The 22,476-nt window shown below is 34.6% G+C and overlaps 3 protein-coding genes across 8 annotated transcripts; 1 reads left to right on the plus strand and 2 right to left on the minus strand.

Annotated features, from left to right (window-relative positions):
- The first annotated feature begins 32 nt into the window (after nucleotides 1-32).
- On the plus strand, nucleotides 33-7,918 carry GALAK (galacturonic acid kinase). The gene is made up of 15 exons (XM_022035736.2): nucleotides 33-213; nucleotides 350-450; nucleotides 1,223-1,336; nucleotides 1,547-1,618; nucleotides 2,050-2,093; nucleotides 2,984-3,137; nucleotides 3,639-3,704; nucleotides 4,914-4,993; nucleotides 5,593-5,692; nucleotides 5,837-6,012; nucleotides 6,580-6,620; nucleotides 6,737-6,765; nucleotides 6,873-6,942; nucleotides 7,049-7,138; nucleotides 7,500-7,918. The coding sequence occupies exons 2-15, from the start codon at nucleotides 418-420 to the stop codon at nucleotides 7,754-7,756; spliced, it is 1,326 nt and encodes a 441-aa protein (XP_021891428.1). The 5' UTR covers nucleotides 33-213; nucleotides 350-417; the 3' UTR covers nucleotides 7,757-7,918.
- On the minus strand, nucleotides 7,305-16,996 carry DOT2 (SART-1 family). Of its 6 annotated transcripts, none has more exons than XR_002538889.2 (15): nucleotides 16,796-16,996; nucleotides 16,575-16,653; nucleotides 15,253-16,125; nucleotides 14,466-14,607; nucleotides 14,330-14,384; nucleotides 13,153-13,266; nucleotides 12,957-13,053; nucleotides 12,808-12,874; nucleotides 12,643-12,702; nucleotides 11,923-12,535; nucleotides 11,162-11,535; nucleotides 10,490-10,710; nucleotides 9,877-9,961; nucleotides 9,176-9,319; nucleotides 7,305-7,672 (listed from the first exon to the last, which is right to left on the minus strand). XR_002538889.2 is itself a non-coding variant. In XM_022035733.2 (15 exons), exons 4-15 carry the CDS (start codon nucleotides 16,086-16,088, stop codon nucleotides 9,245-9,247), a joined length of 2,739 nt encoding a protein of 912 aa, XP_021891425.2. In that variant the 5' UTR covers nucleotides 16,089-16,125; nucleotides 16,332-16,395; nucleotides 16,575-16,653; nucleotides 16,796-16,996; the 3' UTR covers nucleotides 8,942-9,244. The 6 variants fall into 6 exon arrangements, 5 of the variants coding, with proteins under 5 accessions (XP_021891425.2, XP_088063813.1, XP_021891426.2 ...); XM_022035733.2 differs by lacking the exon at nucleotides 7,305-7,672 and adding an exon at nucleotides 16,332-16,395 and having other exon boundaries at nucleotides 8,942-9,319; XM_088207687.1 differs by lacking the exon at nucleotides 7,305-7,672 and adding an exon at nucleotides 16,288-16,395 and having other exon boundaries at nucleotides 8,942-9,319.
- An 831-nt stretch (nucleotides 16,997-17,827) lies between these two features.
- Nucleotides 17,828-19,820, minus strand: PLA2-ALPHA (Phospholipase A2 family protein). The gene is made up of 4 exons (XM_088207689.1): nucleotides 19,358-19,820; nucleotides 19,189-19,231; nucleotides 18,975-19,100; nucleotides 17,828-18,118 (listed from the first exon to the last, which is right to left on the minus strand). The coding sequence occupies exons 1-4, from the start codon at nucleotides 19,493-19,495 to the stop codon at nucleotides 17,943-17,945; spliced, it is 483 nt and encodes a 160-aa protein (XP_088063815.1). The 5' UTR covers nucleotides 19,496-19,820; the 3' UTR covers nucleotides 17,828-17,942.
- Between the last annotated feature and the right edge of the window lie 2,656 nt (nucleotides 19,821-22,476).

The raw sequence follows: 22,476 nt of genomic DNA on the forward strand, positions 1-22,476 counted from the left end.
AGATGATACTTGTTTTTAATTAAAAAAAAATATTTTTGCCCTTTTTTATCCCAAATCTAATAATAAATTTGACTTTTGACGAAAGAAAAAAATAGAAATTTACTATTAAATTAACTAATTATCTTTTCTCTGTTTAGTCCTATCGCATGCACCGAGGTGGTCTCTGGTCTGAATCAATAGGATATAAATTTGACGTTTCAACCGAATTTTCCGGTTCACGAACCGACCCTCCTCGTTCATTTCATTCTTTTGCATATATTAAACGTCACAACACTTAGGCATGTGAAACCTCCTATAAGAGCAAAAGATTGAGCTTGAATTCAATCGGGTCCTTTCTTTTGTTTTGAAGGATTTTGCTAATCGGGTTCGAGTTGAAGAAGAAGGGACAGATCTGAGTGTACCAGAGCAACTGGGAAAATGGGCGAGTATTCTTGGCCAACCGAGTCTCAGGTGATTATCCTTATCTGTGTTGTGATTATTTGAACTGCATTCTTGTTGTTCTTCCCGTTAGTGGGTATTTCTAAACAACTCCAAATCTGTGTTTATTCTGATAAATATGCTGGGATCTGTATGTAATTTCTTCTATACAATGTTTCATTGGTGATCATTTCATGGTTTGACGTGGTGAAAGAAATCAGCAAGTGGAGTCTCCTGTTGTTGGATATTTTTAGGGAGTCGTTTAAATGCTCATTTCGAAACTGAAGGCTATATGCTAAGCGGATTTTTTCTTTTTCTTTTTTTTTTTTTATGATTGAGGAATGTGGTTCAGGTTTAGTTTAAGGAAACATCCTTTTTGGAAAGAGCTGCCTTTATTTCCTCAGCTTTTATTTGGTTCGCAAAGTGTACTGAAGTGGTAATAGATGAGAAGTAATTCTCCTGGAATGGGGATTCTAGATGTTGATAATTTGTTTTTTACTAGAATGAAAAATAAATTTTTCGAGATATATGGAAGCTGATCCAAACACCAATTTACTGCATAAAACTAATAAAAACACAACTTCAAAAGAAATGGGGTTCGATCTCTATTGATCTTATTTGTTTGTTTCATTTTTCTTTTTTAGCTGCTGAAGAGGATCTCTTATCCCCTGCTTAACTTATTTTCCTCATTTCTCTCGCTAAAAATATTTTCTTCAAAATTGATTATTAAACTCATGCATATGACCTTGTATGTATTGATTTAGTATGCTGATATTGTATTCCTTGCCATGCTTTGGGATGTTAGTTTAAGGCAATGAAGGAAAAAGTCTCTGAGCTGTCTGGAAGAGGCACTGAGGAAGTCCGGGTTGTTGTCTCCCCTTATCGGATATGTCCCTTGGGAGCCCACATCGATCACCAGGTTGGTTTACTGTACCATTATTCGATTCATTTTTCTCAATTTGTTAAAATACCAGTACTTGACTCTTTGCTATGAACATTGTGGCCCCACCCCCACTAATTGTGCATTACGGAATTCCTATGTGATACATTTCATCCAAGTCTTAAGTTCCCAAAGTGTAATATGCAGAGATCTAAAAATCTGCTTCCCAATTGCCTTTAATATTTGCAGGGTGGAAATGTATCAGCTATGACAGTTAATAGGGGAATTCTCCTTGGATTTGTTCCTTCTGGTAACCCTGAGGTAATTACAGGTATCATTTGGTCTTTCATTTTTACAATAAAAGGAAAGAATAATAACCTCCAGAGTATCAGAACATTGAGTATCATGCAAGTGTTTAAAAGCCTTTGTAAAAGCAAGTAAATTCTTACGTACTATATTTATCTACTAGTATTTGAGAAGAAGAATGGATAGTTCAGTTATGGAAGTTGGATATCCTGAAAAAATATCGCTACATGAGTGGTTTTGAACCACAAATCAAGGTGGGCTCTTTTGTGTTTTATTGTTCATTTCTCTGAGATTCTTTAACAGGGTGCAAGGAATAAAGTTACTGGCCAAAAGTATTGAGAAGTGCCTATATAAGAGCCTTGACATAAAATGTTTCCTATGTAACCATTCCTTTTTGTCTTGCAATGTCATCTTCTGCTTAACTGTCCTTGGATTTCTTGGTTTAGGTTTTAGTGCATTCAAAGCAGTTTGCCGGAGAAGTTAAGTTCAGGTATATTCTTCATGCATCTCTTGCAATATATTTGAAAATGTGATGCTAGAAAATTGACTTAGTATTTTTGGCATTTAATTCTTGATAAAGAGGCAAAGTAAATTGGCCTTGACCGCCAAGAAATGTAACAGTGGATGAAGTGTATTGTAAGGACTGGTGCTTGGCACACTTTTGCTTCTTATGGTGACTTACATGTTAATTAGGGGTCTCTATTCTGTTGAGTATTACAATTCCTGATACGTTGTGGTAATTGGAGTAAACATTGTCATCAGATGACTAAATTAGATTTCGGTATTTAAATTGGAATTATGTGGTTATTCTATGGTGGTTGGGGGATGTATCTGTTGATATCAGTTTGAATACTTCTTCTATTTTGTGCCCATATGGAGAATGTGATAAAACATTAGTTTTGTTTTTATCCTACTGCAAGAACCATACCCTTGAATTTTATGTACATCTTTCAAAATTGCTCCACTGCTAATCACTATGCTCTCAATTGCTGAAAGTCTCTTAAGCTGTTCATAAATACAAGATTGGCGAGTACAGAAACCATTTCCTGGTACCCTCTAGAAAAACTCTGAATGGGTGCATTCTGACCAAAGACCTGACCTGATGGATGGTAACCCACCACCCTTGGACGTAGGAGTTCAAGCTTCTGGCTTCATTTTGGGGTTATTCCTTTTATTAAGTGCTGGTGGTGTAGCCATCATGGCGGACTCCATATCAAAAATATGTACTTTTTTTGCTTTCTGAAAGAGCAGCTGTGTGATAATATTCACCGATCATTTGCTTAAGAAAGATATTGTAGTTATTCTATGAGCATATGCTCACATTAAGCTGCACTAGAGTAAGGCATATAATAACCCAAAGCTAACCAAACGGCTTTATAGAGTGGATGAAGCCCAGCACCCAAAAGGTATTGCTCTGAAGAACAGCAAGATCCATGCAAGTGAGTCTTCCCAGATAAAAAAATATTCGAGCTGGGGAAATTATGCTAGAGGGGCGCTATATGCACTGCAGAGCAGAGGAAACCATATATCACAGGTTAGAGATATCTCCCTGTTTTTCTAAGAACTTCATGTTGGTCTACATAACTCTTCTTGTAGAATGGAAATAAAAACAATCTTTTACAAGTTACCCCCACACCGAATAAGGGCTAATCAAATGGTAATGTGTCTAACAGTGAGAGATATCTTAATCACACTGGTGAGAGAAAATGATGCCGAGTTCTGATTCCTTTGACACATTCTTTCTCAGGTTCACGCGTCTCTGCAGAATTATGAGAAAAATGCTTTCTGTCATCTTGAGCGGATTCCTTCTCCCATCCATAGATTGATTATGAACTTCTTAGGATCCAAAAGAGTATAGAAAACCAACTAGTATCTTCCAATATGGCCTCAAGTACTTTACCTTGTCTAATGAGTATTTCTGAATAGCTGCCTTGTGGAAAGCTGCATTAGGAATGGGCTGATACTCCTTTTATCGTTTTCAAACTCTGATTTGACTTTGGAATATCTAGATCATCGTTTGTTTCAACTTTTGCAGGGCTTCATAGGATATATTTGTGGTTCCGAGGGTATGGACAGCTCAGGCCTTAGCTCTTCTGCTGCTGTAAGTTAGTGTTCTTCTTCTTGTTTGATTTATTACAAGCTATCCACAGCTCATTCATACTTGAATTACCATGTCATTTTTCTATTGTTGAGTGTACTCTTTTTCATATATTTGCATCAGCATTAATCCTCTGAGCAGAATTTCCTTCTGTTGTTTCAGTTAAACATGGTGACTTATATAATGATGATTTTGGCTTTGAGGGCCACTTGAGATATCTTTATCTTGGGCCATCCTGGTTCATGTTTAAATGAAAACCATCATTTGATTTTAGTATGTGGATCTAAAAATTATACAATCGAGCAGAAAAGCGAACTACCTTTTCAAACTTTTGACTGGGATACTTGTACTAAATTCTTTCCAATAACTTTTCATGGGGATAAATTAAAGGGGCTTGATCTTTTTATTTTCATTAAAAAAAGAAAAAAAGTTATTGAAAGAGATAAAATACAAAGAAGGACGAGAAATTCTTCTGAAACACAGAAAAGTAAAAAAGATATTAACTTCAATAAAAAAATAAAACAGCCCAGTCCCTTTCTTAAGTGGATAAAGAAAACCCCCAAGAAAAAAATCATGAACCTTTGCCCACAAAGAAGACCACAATACCATCTTATGCCATAGAAAACATGGAGACTGGGAGACAACCTTGACATCTTATCATCAATAAATAACATCCAGTGACATATAAAACATATTGCACGGGTATTCACTCCCAATTTCCAAACCAAAATCTTAATGGCTTCTGCAGGTAAAGTAAAACCATCAAAGTCATTCTTGTACTTTCCGCAAACACTTCAAATTTGGTTTAAAATCTTTCCAAGCAACAGTTACATAGTTTAGAAGTTGTAATTGGAGCTTCAATGCAACTAGATTTAGCTAGTTACTCCAAGTTCAGATTGGCACTAGTGCTATGAAAACTAGAGAAAAGTAATTGGTGTGCTTACCTTGTTATTAAGGTCATCCAGGGCATGTATTAAGATGGAGGGTTTTAATATTGGTATCTCGTGTGAAAAGATATATAGTTACCATCAAAATTTATTGAAACAGCTACTTATTAGAGTTTCTTGACAATTTCAGTGTCTTTTATGACTTGCTCTTGGTTTCTCACTAATATCTCGTACATATAGAATCTCTGAAGTTTTTGTAGTTCCTTTGAAGTTAAATCCTTCTTTTGATACCTACTATTAACTAAATGATACATTTCTTTGACAGGTTGGAGTTGCTTACTTGCTAGCTTTAGAAAGTGCAAATAATTTGATGATTTCACCTACTGAAAATATAGAATATGACAGGTGTGCTCTTTGTGCCCTCTCTTTTTTTAGCCATATAACCAATCTACTTGATTTCTATATGTTTACATCACATCTAGAACTTAAACATGAGCTACATATTTAGTTCAGGATTTTCATTTGGCATTATTATTGGAGACCTCTTGATAATTCAGGATTAGCTTTCAAAAACCTCTTAGGACTTTTATTTTTTTGACTAAATTCTCTCTATTTCTATTTTCAACCCATATATTATTTTTTACGATTCCTCTATTAAAGAAAATACTCAAATTCACAAAGAGTAAACTTTTCCAAAGTTCAAATAGAAGGTGACTTTGGAAGCCACTCAGTAAGGTGATTTGATCTTTTGAGTGGCTTGAGTTAACATTCAGTTTCACCTCATTACGAATTTTTTTATACAAAAACTAGAATAATTTATTTCAATTCATGCCCTAACTAGTTAACCAAAGGAAAGGTTTATTACTTGCAACCGAGCTTGATTTTTGTCCTAGGTAAGCTTCTACCAGTTTCGTTGTAATTATACTTGGATTATGGACAAAGGCCGCACATCCCTTTTTGTAAAAGCATTGGGCATTTTAAGATTGACTTTGGTGCATGTGTAGGGTTATTGAAAATGAGTATTTGGGCCTGAAGAATGGCATTTTGGACCAATCTGCAATCTTGCTTTCAAGCTATGGGTGTCTAACATACATGGACTGCAAGGTAGTTTTTCTTTATTGCTTGTATTAGTTGTGAATGTTGTGAAGAATCCAACTCCACAATTTTAGAAATAAAAAGATGGAATTTGTGGATTTTCTATAATATTCATTGAGTTTGATTTTCATGAGGCCAATGTGACACCTGCAGACTAAAGAACACTGTCTTATACATCCACCGAAGTTGCTAAAGGACAACAAAACTGAATTTCAGAAAGCATACAAGATATTATTGGCATTTTCAGGCTTGAGGCAGGCTTTGACTACGAATCCTGGATATAATTACCGCGTTGCAGAGTGCCAAGAGGCTGCTAGGATCCTTCTTGAGTATGATCCATTTCCCTTGACATATAAAATTAACTGAATTGTATCTTGATGCTCCTATTCTTTTCCGTTTACTTCTGGTTAATGTATGTGCATCATAGAGTTCGGACACCATGCTAACTAATTAGTAAAGTATAAAGTCAATTCCTATTGATGCTTATCTGCAATAGTTTTGCTGATATGTAATGTAACTAATGAATTAGATTGCAGGAAATCAAAATAAGCACTTAACTGAGATGTAAATTCTGCTAGTCAATATTTGTGTTGCTGAGAGGTGATGATAGTGCATTGGTGAAGGAAATCAACTGGTAGTTGTTTTAGGTTTGTTAGCGCAAAGAATATATCATGTGAAAACTATAGTTAATTCAAAAGGACGCTCACTCTCTTCAAATCTGTTGGACTTAACTTCAACGTTAATCAATTGATAGAAAACCTTGTTGGCTTACACCAGAAACTTAGATTTGAAATCTATCTTGTTGGTAACCGACGCATCTTTGTTACATTTCGGAATACTAAGGTTTCAGGATGTGACTAGAGGTTTATGACACCTCTTTCTTTTATGTTGTTCAGAGCCTCTGGAAATGTGGAAGTGGAACCTCGGTTGTGCAATGGCAAGTATTTTTTGACTTCATCTTCGAGTTTCCGCTAATTTCTATCAGTTTCTATTGAAAAAGATCTCTTAATACTTGGGTTTTTGTTTTCTTTCTTCTTTTTTTCTCCCAAACAGTTGACCCAGAGTTTTATGAAGCTCACAAGGTAATTGCCATACATTCATACCGTTGAAATTTATCAAACAACAGAATTGTATTTCAAGCTAGTTCTATCTATGGAATTCTTAATCCATATTTCACTTTCTCATACAGAGCAAATTAGAGCATGATCTAGCCAAAAGAGCAGAGCATTATTTCTCTGAGAATATGCGGGTTAGGAAAGGTACTGCTCTATGCCAAACATAATGGTATATATTGCTCCGCTATCATGTTTCTGTATTAGCAATGTTTTGTTATTCATCAACTGGGAGCTTATTGTGCTATTTCAGGACTTGAAGCTTGGGCTTCAGGAAATCTGGAAGAATTTGGAAAGCTCATTTCAGCTTCTGGCCTAAGTTCCATCAAAAACTATGAATGTGGTATAGTCTATTAACTCTAGCTTCCATGACTCAGAAGTTATACAATCATTAAACTTGTATATGCTCAGCACATAGAACCATGGTGATGTAGTGACAGCGTTGCTTTTCCCTTCTCCATACTTGATTTTCCTTGCTGTTTTTACCGAGAGCTTTACATACGGAAGACTTTCTTATTTCAAACTCTCTAAAAGCAAGGTTTTCTCATTTCAAAATTCTAATTAACAAATATTTTCTAATATCATCCGGTAGATTGACAAATTTCCGAAACTAGTAAAAATTTGCAAAACAAACAAAAATAAAAATCAATAATGGGATTTCAGTTTGACATTATTGAGAATTTTGACAATTGATGGTTATCAAGGTTCGGAGCCGCTGATACAACTTTACGAGATCCTCCTGAAGGCTCCTGGCGTATTTGGGACACGGTTCAGTGGTGCTGGGTTCCGGGGATGCTGTCTTGCTTTTGTAGATACAGATCATGCTGAAAAAGCTGCTTCATTTGTCAGGAAGGAGTATCTTAAGCTGCAACCGGACCTGGCAAATCATATAGAGGAGAAGGCTGTGTTAATATGTGAGGCTGGGGATTGTGCTCATGTTCGCAAGTACACAACTCATTAACTTCATCTCTGCAAGTTTATTCATCCATTTCATTTTGCAGGAGCATATATATGTATGTATATTGTCATTCATTCGGGTATATCAACTATGAATGTACTGAAAATTATTCACTTCATCATAAATACAAGTTCTTGGGCATGTTGCAACCCATTTCTTTCTCTATACTGATCTGTACTCATCTCTTCTTTTCTGTGTAATCATTAAAGTAGCTTTATGCAGTTAAACATTCAATTTCAATTACATAACCGAGAAAAGGCGTCAAAATAGATGGGCTGATTTGATCAGTATGGGTTGGGATCAGCCAATACAAAAGCTAAGGCAGGTTGGACTCGACCAAAATATAAGAAATATTCTAAAAGGGTTAGCCGACTTGTTGGCATAGCCCGTAATAGGTAATATCAAGTCGAAGTTTGAATCAAACTATGAGCTACATATATTTTTTATTTTTAATATTCAAGTGCAAGATTATCTTCTTCTAAAATTCTATTATCCTGAGATATACTTCAGTTATATTGACTATTTTTTAAATTTTTATTTTATTATTATTTTAATATAAATCTCAAAAAATTATGTGAAAATCAAATGAAAATAGAGACAAATAGAATATAAAACTATGATCTTTTAATGTTCTACTTTTGTGAATCATATGTGGTTTACAGCCCAATATTTCATTAACTTGAATATTATAGTTAATATAAATCGTGTAGATTTAGAAATATTATATAGATTAAAAGAATTTCTCTAAAAGGGTACTTGAGTGCCACATAATGGCCTTTCAGTAATAGTTTTATTGTTAAGTCTATGCTATTTATCATATAAAAATGTGCCCCCTTATAAAATTAATAATTTACATAAACTGAAAAAAAAAAATACAATACCCAGACAAAAACTCAGAATAAAGTATGTGCTTCTACCATCATAAAGTACATCCAGCCCACGGTCAGGAAAATTCTTATGAATTCTAATATTATAATCTATACAAGATTATTGCATACATCATAAAAAATTATATGAATTTGCGATAAAATATCCTCCAACAAAGGAAAATTAGGAGAGTTATGATCAACTTTTGTTTTTTTTTTTAAAAAAAAAAAATCTGAGTTATATAATCCACGTTGATTCAAGAAATAGGTCACTTGGAATAAAGAATAACGTGCATCGCCAGAACAGGTTAAGATCAGTACGTACAGAAACTGTAAATGGAAAAATCTCTATTCATCATTCATAGAAAAATCTCCATTCATCATTGTATATCCTCTACCCACCTCAGGAGTAATGCAAATTATGTGAGTTGCAGAGTTGAAAAGCTTAGATTCTCATGCAGAGTTGCAGAGCAGAAAGCTTAGATTCTTGATCTACATGAAATATATATATTATATGATCAAGCAGATTAGATAGAGTAATAGTAAACTAATGTACCAAATTATCAATATTCTGCTTTCCATGCATAGAATTCATAATTTGCTTGTATACTGGCAATACAAACTTTCAGATTTTTGGCTTCTTTTGTGTGCTTCCGTTCCCAGTCTCAGCCCTGCGCTTTATCCCCAAGAAATGTTCTACCTGACAGACGTCCAGCTTGTTGTTAGCTTCTTTTAGCTTTTCGTATTCAAAATTGTAAAAGGGGAAGATTGAAACAAATAAAATCTTGTTTTCTACAATCATGACTATGCAGAATCACCAACCAACATGTCCAAGTGCCACAAGTGAGCTTGGATCACAAGAAATGGTTCATATTTCACTAGCTTAAATATACGATGGTATGAAAACTTGGGGAACTCAGAAACGTACTGACTAAACAACTACTAGAGCAGATAAGAGCAGACCTTTGTGAAAGCCCTGAAGAAAGCTGGCACAAAACTACCACCAGCTATGGGAGCTCTGAAGTAGGGTTTTTTAAAAGAGAAGGCATCTCTTATGATCTCCGATCAAATAAACAAAAAAAAGAGTCCAGTCGTAGCATGCATTAGTCTCCATGCATACAAGCCTTTCTCCATACACATATATATATATATATTTTTATCCAACCACAAAAAACATCCCTCATGCACTTACAAAGAAACATATGCCTCATATATGCATCTATGTGCAGGTGAAGAATGATTTAGGGATTGACTGACCTTTTTATCACCAAGCATTGGTGTCAAGCTCCCTGGAACATCCTTCTCAACGGTAGCAAAACCACTAGTTGGATCACTGGTTTGACTGAAGAAAATACAACATGTAAAGAATGCAGAATATGTTAGCACATCAATACAAGAAAAGAAAAAGTATGAAACAAAAAAAAAAGAAACATATTGTTACATATGTTTAGACTTTTTAGCAAAGGCAAGCAGTCCGTTGATCATTTATAGATCAACAGAGTTATTCATCAGACAACCAACCAATAAAAATTCCCAAATATCAATAGAATTAAATGTAAGGAAGATAGCATCAACATCAAATGCAAGTCGGGCTGCATCAAGGACCATTTTAACAAATAATGACTTGTGAATTAAAGTAGGGTGTGCGATAAATTGATTTCAACCATCCAAAGTGCAGAAATTCCTTGAAACTCATGAAGGCAAATCTTGATAGCTATAATATATATATATATAATATTATATAAGTTGTTAGAATTATGTCATTAAACCACATTGTATGGACCAAATAATAATTTTTAACTTTTTGAAACAACAGCTGTCCTGCTACCATCAATAAAATCTTAGCCATCATTGTTAAGAAAAAGCATACCCTGGTTTCACATGACCACTGAGGACAAGATAGGGCGTCTTTAATCGAGCTTGAGCTTCTCTCATCCTCTCTACAGAAAGTGACGGTGTATCTGAGTTTTTCATTTGTTTCAACTTCAACTCTTCTTGATATTGTTTCATACGCTTTTCTTGCTTCATTTTGCCAGGCCCCTTACCATGGAACTTGTGAGAAATCATTCGAAAGGCTTCCTTGGGAGTCATCTGGCAAGGGAATAGAATGAATCAAAACAGGAAACAGAGCTTAAAATTGTTGTTACCCACAGTTCAAATTAACTATGACAATCATAGACTAAAAAGACGACAAATGAAGATGAAGATAATCATAGTTAAGACCAAAATTTGAACATCCACTTTATGCAGTTTAAGCAAATCACAAACACAATTCAATAATTTTCAAAGTATTATTATTACCATAATTAATCAAACTGTTAAAAACCTAATCATAATGGCAAATATAATAGGGCAAGATACCACTCAGCCAGAAAAAGAAAGAGATGCCTATCCTATTTCTGCATGTAGCACATGCATGGTGTCATACAGTTAGTGATTTTTTTTTTTCGCAATATAATATGTACATGGTTCAGAAACATATAAGAGTAACAAATTTACAGCACAACGAATCTAAAGTAAATTTTGGTTAATTAGTACTTACAATTCGCCCAAATTCATCAGTCCTCTCTATGCGAATATCCTTGAATCTGTCATTGTTTCCATCATCATCTACGATTCCCACAAGTTTGCTTTTTTTCTTGTCCATGTTTCTCCCACCCCACTCAATACTTTCTTTGAGTGTTCCTCGCTCCTTGAACAGTTTCAATGCACCTGATAATCCTTTGCCAATTGGAACCTCATGAATGGTTTCATCTGGAACTACCTCCTCCTTATCATCTTCAGCAGGGTTTTCATCTTGAACACTGTCTTTAACTTCCATCCACCCACCAACTTCATCTTTTATTTCTTGATTAGAAGCTCTTGGTGCTTCATCTTCATCCATGAAGACATCTTCACCCTCAGGCTTGTGGGCTTCTGAAGGATCAAAATAAAAAATGATATCCATTTAAATATAAGCAGTAACAAAAAATTCACTTCACGATAAGCAAGGAAATAGAATGCTCATGATAGTTATTCTTCCAGGAATAATTCAAACTAAGTTGAGAATATATATTCGGAAACCATACAGTGAGAAATAATTCATTGAAGATATGGACATAATAATATCAAAAAATAATAATAATAATGCAGCACTGGCAATGACAAGGATGTATGTAATAATAATCAAATTCCAGAAAAAAGATGGTAACCAGATGCATTAATATTGATACAACAAAAGATTTGCTACCTGCTGACTAGATAAAAGATTTCCCTCACTTCAACCATGAATATACAAGTTTTATACTTAATAAGAAAAATTACCTTCATCAAGCTGGAGGCCCCAGACAAACTCTTCCATCTCTGTAAAGACTACCATATTCTCTTGTGACTCCCTATTTGTAGGGTTCTGATCATCTGTAGTTTGATTGCTGGTGGTGGAGGTTGCAAGAAGTGCAACTGCTTGAGGACCAGATGAAGGCTCTTCTTGCTTTTTAAGGGCCAATTTCCTAACTCTTTCCAAAGATTTATGAAGATCATCATCATCAGCAGCAAACACATTATTTTCATCTTCCTCCACTTTAACAGGAAGAGTTTGCTCCAGTCGCAGTGATTTAGATGCCTCATCTGCTTTAGTATATGCTGACTGGTATGCATTATTCCGCAATGCAGCCTCATATCGCTCTTGCTCCTCCCTAACAGCTTGTCTCCTCCCATCATTACGAGAACCGAGATCCCCAGCCCCCAATCCTGCGGCAACTGCTTCTGCTTCAAGTGCATCTATATCCAATTTTTCTTTCTTCCGCAACGATTTCTTTTTCTTGGGCTTTTTAAATTGAAGCATTTCCTCATGAGTGTAATAATCTGAGGAGATCTTACTAGAGGGTTCAAGATCTTCGAAACGATTAGTTAAAGGACGCTGTAATTTTCTACGAAGCTGACAATTCAAATTAAAAGAAAAAAAAAAGGTCATCTATCAGCTAAAGAAAACTAATCATATTCCCCATCGTTCTAACACTAATGCATGCGACATAAGTAAGTTACCTCTTCTAGCTTCTTCTCTGCTTCATCTGTAATACGTCCTCTTTCATCCAGAGTCATGCCCTGAAAAAAGAATATATCAATTAAGAAAAAGATTACCATAAAATAAACTTACGCAGATTGCTTCAAGAAGAAATTTCAAGAAACAGGTTAAGCCAAATGACAGACCTCATCTGCAGCTGGATCATCATATTGTGGAAGTATCTTTTTCTCTGAACCAGGATCATCATTGAACCTAAGACAAATGAATGGTAGTTTAATCAATTAATTCTTGCAAATTCACAAAATAATAAAGCACCATAGAAGTTTCAACTTACTTATCATCATACAACCCTGTTTTTTTCTTTGCAGCTTTATATGCATCATCTCGTCGCTTCTGCTCTCCAATTTCCACATTTTCAAGCATATCAACCTCTGCCAGATCAGATCAAAAACCTCTGTCAAACAAAAATGTCAATTATCTATCGCAATCCAGCTTATAATACAAATGAGCGGGTGCAAAATGATGCCTACCATTGTTAATATCACCATCAGCAAGGATATTCTGATCTTTGAGAGTCAAAACAACTGCTCCACCTTCCATTACTTTGTCGATACCATGTAGAACTTTAACCCCAGCCAGATTGTCTGTCAAGACATGTTCAAAACCAAAGTGGATCAGCAAAACTACATAAAAACGTAAGAAAATCATTGCATAGACCATCAAGCATGCATGCAGCTAGAGAGCTATAGCCAAAATACTACATGAAGAATAAGATAGTAAAAATGCAATTGATTCCACCAAGCTTGGCTCCAGAACTATCAACTGTAGGAGTCTGTCTTAGGCCTGTGGAAACTTAGTTGAGTAGTTTTGGGTTCAATCATAGCAGAGCACAGGAAGAATTGAATTTGACAAAATAGTAAAAGGGTTATTGCTCTTATTCCTCTAGCTATGTTCTGGGCTTAAAGAAAGCAAAAAAAGGTGAGTAATTAAAATGGTGAGTCCACTTTGCGTAGGGTTAGATATTTAGTTCTCATATGCTTAAATCTTAAGTCTTTTTCTCAACAGAAAGAAAATTTTAACATGATGGAGAAGAAAGCAAAAGATGGAGGATTACATACCCTCCCAAAGAAAAGAAAAAAGAAAGAAAAAATGAGATCATCTATTCTTGCAAAAGAATACTACCAATCTCTACTCAATATAGAGAAAGAGCATCTTTAAAATGGCAATCGCTTGCCACATAAAGGCCAAAAAGGACATTTATCTTAAAGAATCAAAAAGGGAAACTATGATCTGTAAAGATTCACGCATGTCTCCCCAACCAAATCCCCCACAGCCAAGCACAAAAAGCCTCTCACCAAAGAGCTTTATTCTCCTTCTTCAATCTCATTCCCTGGAAGGGCAGAAGAAACAAAACTCTCTAGTGCCTCAGCGAGACCCAAAACTTCTAAGTCTTAATATTAAGTTTTACAGTCTCCCAAGTTCTGGTTCAGTGAGTCTGGGAATCTTATATACTGGTATCATTAACGTATATTCCTGCTTATATGGATGTCACCCTCTTGCTTAATACAACAAAGGGAGAGAAAGGAAAAACATCATTTAAGAATTCCACCACAAAATTTTAGCAACAAAATATCCATTTACATCTAACTAATCTAAGATATTAGCTTGCTGTGAGTAAGAAAAACTTGAAGTAAAAGAAAAACATACAAGTACCATTCTGGCCAGCCTCATCATCTTCACTTTCCTCTTGGACAATATTATCCTGATAAAAGGTTTAATTGCTTAAATCAGAAAATCTTGATCCTACATATTGCAGAAAATGACTAAGACAAGACTTACTAACCTGCTCTTCAAAAATCTTTGAGAGCTGCAAGGCCCTCTCTTTTTCAGCATATCTTTTATCCTCAAGCTTACGACTCCTGTTCACCCATGCTAAAACCTCAGAAACACCCTGAGACTTGTTCGTGGGTCTTTCGTGTCTCATCCTGAAAAAGATTTGAATCCATTGTCATGGGCAATTGGGATAACTAAGCCACAAATGGGCAACATTCATGTGCTATGAAAGAGAGAAATAGCTGATAAGAAAGACCTTCAACCTGACAAGCAAAAGAGCATGAAAAAAGAATATTTTCCCATCAATAAGGATTCTTCATTTTTATGGCCACCAAAAGAACATTACTAGAATTACAATCCACAAGTTCTCTACTTGTTAACTGATCAGCTAAGAGTGTCCACATGGATGTACGGATAAAACAGAACAGGATATGTTGACCAGATTCAATACATTAAAATTCTTGGTGCCAAGACCTTTTTTTTCTTATCTCAAGCATTAAGCATGATTCTTGGATATGCTTCTATTTTCCATACATAAGGAAGACACCTAGAATAAAAGATTGAAAATTTTTTTGCTGTTACAGGAAAATTCCTTAGCTTTTATTAGTGTTAAACAGAATTGAAGCCAACAACAAAAGAGGCAACTAACTCAGAGACATAACCAATTGACTGTGACAGTTTCAACATTCCAAGGGACAGAAAACTATCCTGAAAAGTTCGAAATGATAACATATTGGTGATCAATCTTAAACATTAATAGATAACATAGATGATAAGAGGCATCTAGATTTACTCACTTCAAAATGCGCTCCTCAAGCTCCAACGTTGGCACTTGTACTCCACCAGATGTACGCTTAGCAACTTGTTCATCTTCAACCCTATTCCCATTATCTTCATTGTCATTTTCCGCTTCATCCTTACCACTCTCATGGACATCTTCATGAGCTTTCTTGCTTGTTCGATCTCTATCTCTCAATCTCTCTTTCACTTTATCTGCTTCCTTATCCTTTTCTCTTGTTTTCTCTTTAGCCCTTTCCTTATCTCTATCCTTTTCATAATCCCTTTGCTTTTCTCTTTCCCTATTTTTTTCTCGATCCTTTTCCTTCGCCTTCTCTCTTTCTCTTTCCTTATCTTTGTCCCTCTCCCGACTCTTTTCCTTACCTCGCTCCTTATCTCGCCCCCTATCAGTCTCCTCAACATCTCTGTCCTTTCCTCGATCCTTTTCTTTCCCTTTGTCCTTTCGATCCTTTTCCCTATCCCGCTCACGCTCCTTTTCCCTTTCCCGCTCACGCTCCTTTTCCCTTTCCCGCTCACGCTCCTTTTCCCGATGCTTATCCCTCTCATAGTCTCTTTCCCTTGACTTAGCATCTTTGCTTCGATCTCTATCGTGCTCATCTCTATCTTCCTTCCTCTTATCCCCACTCAACACTCTATCTTTCTCAAAATCTTTAACTCCTTTCTCTTTGTCTTTTGAAACATCATCACTGGTTTTCTTCGACCGGTCTTTACTTCGATGGTCCTTGCTTTTCCTCCGATGCTTACTCGATTTTTCTGTTTCCAAATCCCCCTCCCTGTGCTCCCGCATCTGTGAGTCCATGTCCTCCCTCTCATCTTGATGCCCATCCATGTCCATTGCAGACACAAAACTCAAACTTCTTTAGAAGTTTCAACTGCCACAAATAATTATGACACACAAAATAATAGTTAGAAATTACTGTGGCTAACATCAATATTTATATAGTAGTAAGTACAAACACATATCAACAGATCAATTGAAAATCCAGGAACCTCGAACAGGCCCTCAAAGAGAAGTCCAAGAGATGAATAAAAACCTCTTCACTTTGAAGAAACAACAGAATCGAGCAGACACACTCACCTCCACCGTCTACCCCTACCAAGCACACAGACACTCACCCCTCAACCTACTGGCACACTCACCCCTGCAGCCACCAAACATGCACATAGACCCTCAACCTAAATGTTGATGCAAAATTGAAAAGCTGCACCAAATTATTTTCTACAAAGGAAGTATCTCCATATAGTTTCATAATGAACGAAGAAATGGATACATATACTGAAAACTAGAAGTAAACAAATGAGATAAATTCGAATGTCATACCTTATTTATGCCGACTGAAACCTAGAACGAAGCCTCAATCGCAGACTGCAAATACCAAACACGAAAGCTATTCGCCAACCTAGATCCAATAAAATATAGAACAGAGAGTGAGAACCAAGTAAAAGAAGAGAGAGCGAGATTGAAGAAGAGAAAGCCACGATAAACCAGTTGCGATAGACGGAGAAAGGCGGTCTTTGCGCGAAGACTGAAAAAATTGGTACCTGTTCACAAAGTCGAAGTGAAATAATATTCAGAGGCACGCGTCCATCAAACTCCACCACGAGCGTGTTAATGATATCGTTAAGAAGATATAGAAGATAGCAGAGAACAGAGAAAAGAGAACAGAGAACAGAGAAGAGAGAAGAGGAGAGGAACACCAGGAACGGCCGTGTTCAATGGTGGAAAAAATAGCCGGAGCTAATTAACCCGAATACTTTTATTCCCGGACCTTCCTGCCCAGCAATATCCAATTACTTTATACCCGACCCGACCAGGGCTGAATCCTAGAAATGCTTGTAATAAAGATTATATAATTTTCTGGTAATTTGAGTGATGTACTTTTTCAAAAAGCATATAATAAATTTATAGTAACCATGTACTAGATCTTTACTGATTAAATAATATTATAAAATTTTTATATAATAACTAATATAAAAATAGAAAATAAAAAATTAATTACTAAATATTAATTATAAAATTTTAATTTTTTTGTAAATACGTTTAAACATTTTTTATTAAGATTAATAAATAAAAACACGTACTTTAATAAATAAGAAATAAATTTAAATTTTAATCAATTCAATAATGTGACCCATCACATTCTTAGAAATGGCACATACGTATCCCTCTCTCTCTCTCTCTCTATATATATATAAAAGTTTGATTAGTCTTCCATTAAAAAAAAACATATGTAATTTTTAACATAAATTTATTTATTTTTTATCTTCAAATAATATAGAATTTCTATAATGGTTTTGTAATTCTATTTTTCCACTAAAAATAATTGGAGTTGGAATGTCAAACCTAGGGCAGGCTAAACTACTAAAAAATGTAATAACACTAAAATAATAATATTACAACAACAACCATAATAATAAAAACGAATAAGATTTATTTTCCTTAGTTAAAAAAAATATATATACGTAATATTTATCTAATTTTATGAAAAAAAATATAAAATTTAAATTACGTAAAATAAAAATTAAGAAATAACGATGATGATAATAATAATAATTATCGAAAAAATAGAGTAATTAAAAGAATGGGCGAATAACATTATTGGTAGCATTTGCCATAAAAATAGGGTAGTGTAATGTAATACATTATTTTGTTTTCTGAATTTGCATCTTCTTCTTATGCATAGATGGGTTAGGGTTTATGAAAAACTCCTCCTGCGAGCAAAGCAGCTTCCATAACCACATTGATGACATCAATAACTTCATCCGGATCACACGTGTTTCCCTTGAAGGTATGAGCTCCTGACTTGCTGAAGTTGTTCATGCAATCGATGAAGTTTTGGCTGCATTCTTGACTTAGATAGTCATCTGTAACACACCCATTATTGCTTTACATACGTACGTACATACATACATACATACATATATATATATATATATATCAATATCACATGTATAACACACACACGGCAACCTTTATGGTTTTTTTGAGCCCTCAGTAAGTTTGTAGCAAAACTTCAAAGAACCATCAAAAACTACTGGATCTCAAGTACAATAACTTACCAAACACCATACTTGTTCGGAACATACAGACTTTCAAAGGAAAATTAATCAAAAAATTTACATATATATAAATATATTATAACTATGAAATGGGAGGACATATTGTTTCAACCATTTAAAATTGTCTGTAAATTTGTTTTGTATTATATATATAAACAGCATCTGCTATTTAATATCTACCTACACAAGAACTATTTGTCAAACAACTTTTGAACAAAAACTGGATTTATTTATGAATATTCATAGATTAAGGGTAATGATGAAAAACTAAAATAAAATTAAGGAGGTCAGTACAGTCATTGTAATCAAATTTTAGATCTCTCTTCCTATTGTGACCAACCTGTTACAGTTAAGAAAACTGTGTTGTTAATGCTATGAATATTGTCTAACTCTCAAATTTAAGCTATGATTTGAAACAAATAAGTTTTTTGAATAGAAAATAAAACTTTACAAAATTTCTTAAATTATTCCAAAAATAATCTCATAGTAGCATCCTCTTCTGATTACTCAGCCGGTTTCTTACCAGATTAAGCTGTCAGAAATGGTTGAACCAACAAAATTATTTCATACAGACAGAGCCACCGACAGTTCAATCAAATAAACTATATTCTTCAAAAACCAATAATAATGTTAGGGTTTGAAAATGGAAGTACAAACTCACTGTTTTTGGACTGAACACAGGAATCATGCTTCATGCAGCAAGCATCAAGACCATCACAAGGCTTCTCTCCAGGGCACCCACTGTACAGAAGTCCACAATACTTGCCGTATCTCAACAATGGAGGCACTGGCAAAATCATACTCAAAATTATATATATATATATAAAAATAATAATAATAATAAACAATTAGATTGATAAGAATCGAAAGCGTACCTGAACAGAATTTAGATTCGCATTTTCTGCTACACTCCTTACTCTACAAACAATCAAGGATACACAAAATCAATATTTAACAGTATCAATCTGACATGGCATAAAGAAATCTTCAAATCTGTTAATGGAGATGATTTGATGATGAAGAAGAAGAAGAGTAAGTACTGACCACAGAGATAGAGGCATCTGCGGCTTGAACACCAATGTTTAAGCCGCGGACGGGAACAGAGAAAAAGGTCATGAAGTGGAGAAAAGAACAAGAGAAGAGAAAGAGCAGTGAAAAGCAGTAACGATTGGTAAAAGCCATTGTTGGGAATCAAAAGCACTGAAATAGGAAGCCTGGTTCTGGTTAAAAGCAACTGAGTTTATGGGAGGAGGAGAAGCAGAGGTAGAAGAAGAAATTAAAAGGGTGTGATTTTTGTCTTTGTCCTGTAACAGCTCGTGAAGTGATTTTGGATCATTGTTCACGTTTGGCACCAGAAGCCAAATTTACTGCAATATTTTATCCAACGCGGGGACCCTCTTTATACTGTAGTACAGAGACACAAGAATATGACACAGCAGGAACATAGACACACAGAGAAGTTGCAAGTGGAAAATGGTTGGTTGAGGGGGGAGAATTCATTTAATGGAGTCGCGGACTAATAAATTTTTTATAGAATACACAGGCGATCATACCCACAAATTTCAATACAATCTTTTAATAATAAGAACATGTAGGAATGAATAATATAACTCAAATCCAAAATCCTCTTATGAATAAATAATACAAGACTAAGTTATACAAAACTCTTATCTAATTATTTCCTCTATAGATTTAGATTTCTAAAATCTTTAAATGAAATATGTATATACAAAGAGGGTCTTCAGTTCTTGTGAGTTACCAGCTGGTTACCTCAAATCTCAAACTCATAAAACTAAGACAATTAAAGAACAATTGGACAACAGCAATTATTAGAACGATCCAGAAAGCATGAGCAATAAAATACAAAAATACCTACAATCCATAATTCCCTAAAACCTAAAATGACAAACTAATGGCAGTAAAAGAAATATCACAGACAGAAGAAAGCCAAAAATCCTTCACTAAAGCTGGGAGAGCCAATCACACCTATGAAACAACAATTACAAATGAAATAACACACAAAAAGGTATGTGCTCAAATAAAAACCAATTAAGAGCAGTAAAGAATGGATAACATGTTAAAACAGTTGGGTAGAAAGATGATGACAAGCATGAACAGCAATCTAAACAGATTGCAGTATCAGGCAGGAACTAATTAAAGTAAGGAAAAAAGAAGATTGATAATTTCAAATAAACAGCCATTGAAATAAACTTGAGCAAAATATGTTAACAAGCAATGCAAATTTGGACCTCTTTTAAACCAATTACCGAACACCTCAAACAAGAGGAATTTTAAGTGCATCAGAGACCTTGCAGGTGAGAATAAAGCTAGAGAAAAAGGAACCCTAGAGGCATAATGAAAGTGATAATGATTAAAAGGATGCTTAATAAATGGTAAATTCACAGCATTTACAAATGAAACGCACAAAACAAAAGAGTTCTTTTTTTCTTAAAAAGAAAAGACAAACAGTACCTAGAAAATGAGGTGTGAGGAAAAAAAAAGTTGGAGAATGAACACAAATCAATAAACATAAAAAAAAGCTAGTCAATCCTCGTTTTCCTTTCTCTAAAGCTAAAGAACAGATTACATAATTTGAAATATAATCTTCCCGAAACTAACATAGATCCGAAGGAAAATGAAGTATCCCACGTACAATTACAGACCAAATGCCATCAAATTTCACAAAATACTCACTGTCATTTCATCAAATCCAACATAAACTAATTCTTCAACAATCTTAAACACAAATTTGACGAAATGATTTAGCAGTTCACGAGCAACTAATACCAGTATATTAAAAAGGCTTCCATCATATCCATAAGATTAGTCATGTTTATTATATAATAGGAAGTAAAACGATTCAACATGTACAATTAGCGGTTAGAAAAGTCAAATTCTATAATCAGTATTACAGTTAAAAAGGTTGCTGTAATTAATTAAAGTAATTTAGATTAATTGGTTAGTTAATTTGCATTGGTGTAACTAATTAGAATTAGGTATTGTATATAAATACTCAACTCATCTCATTTATAGAAGCACTGTTCAAATCATTATCTTCTTGCTATTATCATCCATTCTTCAGATTTTGAAAAGAGAAAGAAAAACAAGCATAGGATGTAACTCATTTCATTCGCTCAAAATGGAAGCCTTAAACTAATCAATAGTGAGGCTGCAACGTTCATTTCAAACCACATCTGGAAGCCACATTCTAAATCAAATACATATATACACAGTTCATAACCCGACAATCAAAACACTGAATCAATAATATAAGTAGATTGATACTATGCAAGAATATGTGACATTTACCTAACAGACATAGATGAACACCAAGCAGCGAATAGCCATCGCAAGCCTTCCCCTCTTATTCCCTTTCTGACTTGGCTCATTTTTTTTACCAAACTGCATGTACCTATCAATAGAACTCCCTTTCTCACACTGTGTTTTCCAATCCTCTTCCTTTTCCAAGCTCGTAACCATTTTTTTCAATTTCTGATGGCATTTTTCAATCGTCACGCAAGATGTGAATTAATAAATGATTGTCTTATTGAATATTCTGAAATATGGTAGACGGACTGAATACATAAAAAATCTTACCGTGAACGTCACTTCGTATCGGACGAGGTATCAAGAGATGATATTTTTGGCACTCATACCGGATATGATATGGGAACGACCCGATTCACCTTTATACTGAACGAGGAATCGAGAGATGATATTTTTTGTACTTATACCGAACAGAGTACAGGGACAGCCGGATAATTGACGAATTTAGATATTGAATTCACACGTATAGGGACATCCCTATGGACCCCTAGAGGTATTAGTAAGCAAAAAAAAAAAAAAATGAAAGTTGTTGTTCTTACTCACTTGTATAAAAAATCATAATATTATTTGAGTTATTATCTTTATGGTTAATTTTGAAAATCTCATAACGATAAGTATGCAATAAATGATCTTACTTAAATTAAAAATTTCATTAGTAGTTTTTTTTTTTTACTAACCTTAAGTTTCCATATCGGTGAGTAGTGTGATATTCTTATTGGGTTAGTGTAGCTTACTCCTATTAACCATTTCAGATCAAGAATATCAAGACTCAAATCCTAATAAGCAGGAGAACTGTGAGTAGGTGTCTCTCGAATTCCATCAAGAGTTAGTAGAAT

The sequence above is a fragment of the Carica papaya genome, chromosome 7, assembly GCF_054855325.1.
Source record: "Carica papaya isolate Zhongbai chromosome 7, ASM5485532v1, whole genome shotgun sequence".
NCBI lineage: Eukaryota > Viridiplantae > Streptophyta > Magnoliopsida > Brassicales > Caricaceae > Carica > Carica papaya.